Source organism: Sinocyclocheilus rhinocerous, unplaced genomic scaffold (genome assembly GCF_001515625.1).
Source record: "Sinocyclocheilus rhinocerous isolate Xijiao unplaced genomic scaffold, SAMN03320098_v1.1 scaffold4808, whole genome shotgun sequence".
In the NCBI taxonomy this organism is placed as follows: Eukaryota; Metazoa; Chordata; class Actinopteri; order Cypriniformes; family Cyprinidae; genus Sinocyclocheilus; species Sinocyclocheilus rhinocerous.
This window is the reverse complement of record NW_015665885.1, coordinates 125,915-129,372: the sequence shown is the minus strand read 5'-3', so window position 1 is coordinate 129,372 and position 3,458 is coordinate 125,915. Positions and strand designations below refer to the sequence as shown.

The window sequence follows — 3,458 nt, the reverse complement described above, 5'->3', positions numbered from 1 at the left end:
TAAAGATGCCACATTCTTTGGTAGCATTTTATATCCACTTATAATATCAGTCATGGTTTCTTGCACCATAATTTAGACTATTTTCATCCCTTTTTTCTACCATTTTATTCAAACAGGCTGTTTTTGCTACTGTACATTTAAGATATGTAAATGATATGTAAAATGTTATTTTAAACATAAAATATATGTAAAATATAAAATAAAAGCTAAATCTAAATATAAAACAAAAATAATAGAAATGATATATTTATATTCTGTTTTGGTTTTTATTAATATTTTGAATTAGCTTTCATTTTTATACTTTTAGTTTTTATTTTAATTTTAGTTTATGTTATGTGCTTCTGCCTATTCATGTTTTTCCTTTTTTTTTATAATTTTTTTTTAGGTTTAATTTATTTTTATTTTAGTTTTAGTACAGTTTTAGCTTTTATTTATATCTAATTTGTCTTTTTTTTGCTTTACCTTAAACTTATTTCAGTTAGTTGCCAAGGCAGCATTTCTAATTTTTGTTTAGTTTGTTTTTCATCTAATATTGATATTTTAAGGTAATGACAGTAACCCTGGTAACCACTACATATTCATGTTTTTTAATAGTATGTCTCTAGTACATCATACAAGGAACATTTTCATCGTGTACCCCTTAATTATCCCATTCTTGCAATAAAAACTCAAATTAAACTAAATTTAAAAAAAATTAAATTAATTTTAAATTAACTTCAGACTTCTAATTAACTGTCAATACACTTAAAAAAATAAAAAAATGTTTTTATATTAAATACATTAACATAAAATTTTAAACACTTTTATAAAAGGATGAAATGACTGTTTCTGTTTGTGTTTTATGTGTTTTTGTGTCCTGTAGACTTCGGCTTCATGTTTGAGAGTTCTCCGGGGGGTAATCTGGGCTGGGAGCCCGACATCAAGCTGACCGACGAGATGGTGATGATCATGGGCGGCAAGATGGAGGCCACACCCTTTAAATGGTTCATGGAGATGTGTGTGCGCGGATACCTTGCTGTAAGGTGAGACGGCCGCTCTTCAATAATTCAGCATCCTCCAAGATGATGGATTAGTTCAGGCGTGAGGACACATGAGGGTGTCTGGGAAGGATTTGGGAGGATTTTGGCTGCCCTCTGTGGGCGGACTCTGTCCCCTGCAAACCACTCCAATATTTTACGATTGCAAAAGTATATTATTATAAAATCAAATTAGAACTAAAACTGAAACCATAAAACATTTCCGTTCCTTTAAATAACAGAAACCATTCATGGAAATAAAATAAAATATAAAGAAAACTGGGCTGGGAGCCCGACATCAAGCTGACCGACGAGATGGTGATGATCATGGGCGGCAAGATGGAGGCCACACCCTTTAAATGGTTCATGGAGATGTGTGTGCGCGGATACCTTGCTGTAAGGTGAGACGGCCGCTCTTCAATAATTCAGCATCCTCCGAGATGATGGATTAGTTCAGGCGTGAGGACACATGAGGGTGTCTGGGAAGGATTTGGGAGGATTTTGGCTGCCCTCTGTGGGCGGACTCTGTCCCCTGCAAACCACTCCAATATTTTACGATTGCAAAAGTATATTATTATAAAATCAAATTAGAACTAAAACTGAAACCATAAAACATTTCCGTTCCTTTAAATAACAGAAACCATTCATGGAAATAAAATAAAATATAAAGAAAACCTTGATTAGAATTTTTTTTTCAACAGCTTGCCAAGGCATCGTTTCTCATTTTAATGTAGTTTAACTTGATGTACGGAAATAACTAAAAATTAATTTGGAAAAAAACTGTATTATACATTAAAAAAGACAAAATCACAACAAAATTACTAGATAGAAAACCAGTGTAATTTAGTATCAGTGAGATGCTACTAGTTTTTATATTTTTAAAATTAAAAATGTATATATATAGATATTAATATAGATATATAATTTATATTATTTATACTGTATTATAGTTTTTTTTTTTTATATTTAAATATTTTTGTAAGATTTTGAAAATAATTCTAAATATAAAAATAAAAACTATAATAGCATCTCGTTGATACTATAATAACGCTGGTTTTCTATCAGTAGCTTGTTTAGAATTTAATTTGATATATTTGATGCCTGTTTTTGTGCTTTCTAAAACCCTTCTATGTGTGTGTCTCAGGCCGTACATGGATGCTGTCGTATCTCTGGTGACGTTAATGCTGGACACGGGGCTGCCGTGCTTCAGAGGACAGACTATCAAACTCCTGAAGTACGTTACTGAATATGAAATCATAATTTAATGCTCTAATCTGTCGTTTCTTCCTCTGAAATACTGATTGCTGTACGTCAGTGTTTTTCATGTAATATTTATATTTTATTTCAGTAATTAATAAAAATGTTTTTAATAGTTTTAGTTGTCGACAATAACCCTGCTGTATTGTATTCGGCAGGCAAAGGTTCAACCCCAACATGAGTGAGAAGGAAGCCGCGGCCTTCATGATTAAAGTCATCGAGCGCTGCTTCCTCAGTAGCAGGTAACAGACATCACCTTGTCACATAATATTCAAAGAAAGTGTGTTATTGTGAACGTTTATGGTGAAACTCTGTGTTTCTCTGATACAGGAGCAAAACCTACGATATGCTGCAATACTACCAGAACCAGATCCCATACTGAGACCGGACCGATGTCTCTTCATTGAGATCAACGGTCATTATCAGTCTATTACAATCCTTTATGACGAGCACTTTATAGATCGGAATAAGTCACCTGCTCTGATTGGCCCTGATGGCGGCGTCCAGGCGTGTCACTTCCTGTCCGGCTGCCTCAGGGCCTCTCTAGTGATCCGCTGTAGTCCAAACGCTGCATGTTTGTCCTCTGATCTCCCTTTAAGGCATCTGCCATGACCGTTTGTGTGTGAATTTTGACATTCCATGCGTAGAAATACATCCTTTAACTCTACTTGAATCTCGGGGTTTAGTTGCGTCACCCAGGAAGCCATTTCTAAGACTACGGCACAGATTGCACTGTAGATTACGTGCCGTCAGCAAATGACCTGTGTTATGCAATACATCAGTGTTTGTATGTTGTATCTCGTCGTGTTCGGCACTGAATGGGTGAATCTCATGAAAGCTGTCAAGTATGATTATTATAGTTTTGCAAGAAAATTGTCTATTTTTAGGACTGTTAGATTTTTTGCATTGTGACAATTTCTTATTTTAAGCATAAATGTCGCTACTTAGTATTTATACATCATGGTGGTATTTGTTGTACTGCCTTTAATTTGTTGATTTAAATAAAGAAAAACTACAGCATTTTATTTACTATAATACAGCAAAAATGACTGTATTACAAAAAATTTACATAAGTCTAAATGCATTACAGTAAAACTGCTTGCTTGACTAGAATAATGCTAATAATACAAATAAAAATAATGGCAAATGCAACGTTCCTAAAAAATGTCACATTAATGTAATGCA

General features: G+C 33.6%; 1 protein-coding gene across 1 annotated transcript; it reads left to right on the top strand.

Moving 5' to 3' along the window:
• Window positions 1–857: 857 nt before the first annotated feature.
• On the top strand, window positions 858–3,199 carry LOC107731618 (phosphatidylinositol 4-kinase alpha-like). Its single transcript, XM_016542740.1, has 5 exons — window positions 858–939; window positions 1,335–1,417; window positions 2,161–2,250; window positions 2,432–2,515; window positions 2,604–3,199. The coding sequence occupies exons 1-5, from the start codon at window positions 874–876 to the stop codon at window positions 2,653–2,655; spliced, it is 375 nt and encodes a 124-aa protein (XP_016398226.1). The 5' UTR covers window positions 858–873; the 3' UTR covers window positions 2,656–3,199.
• Window positions 3,200–3,458: the final 259 nt, after the last annotated feature.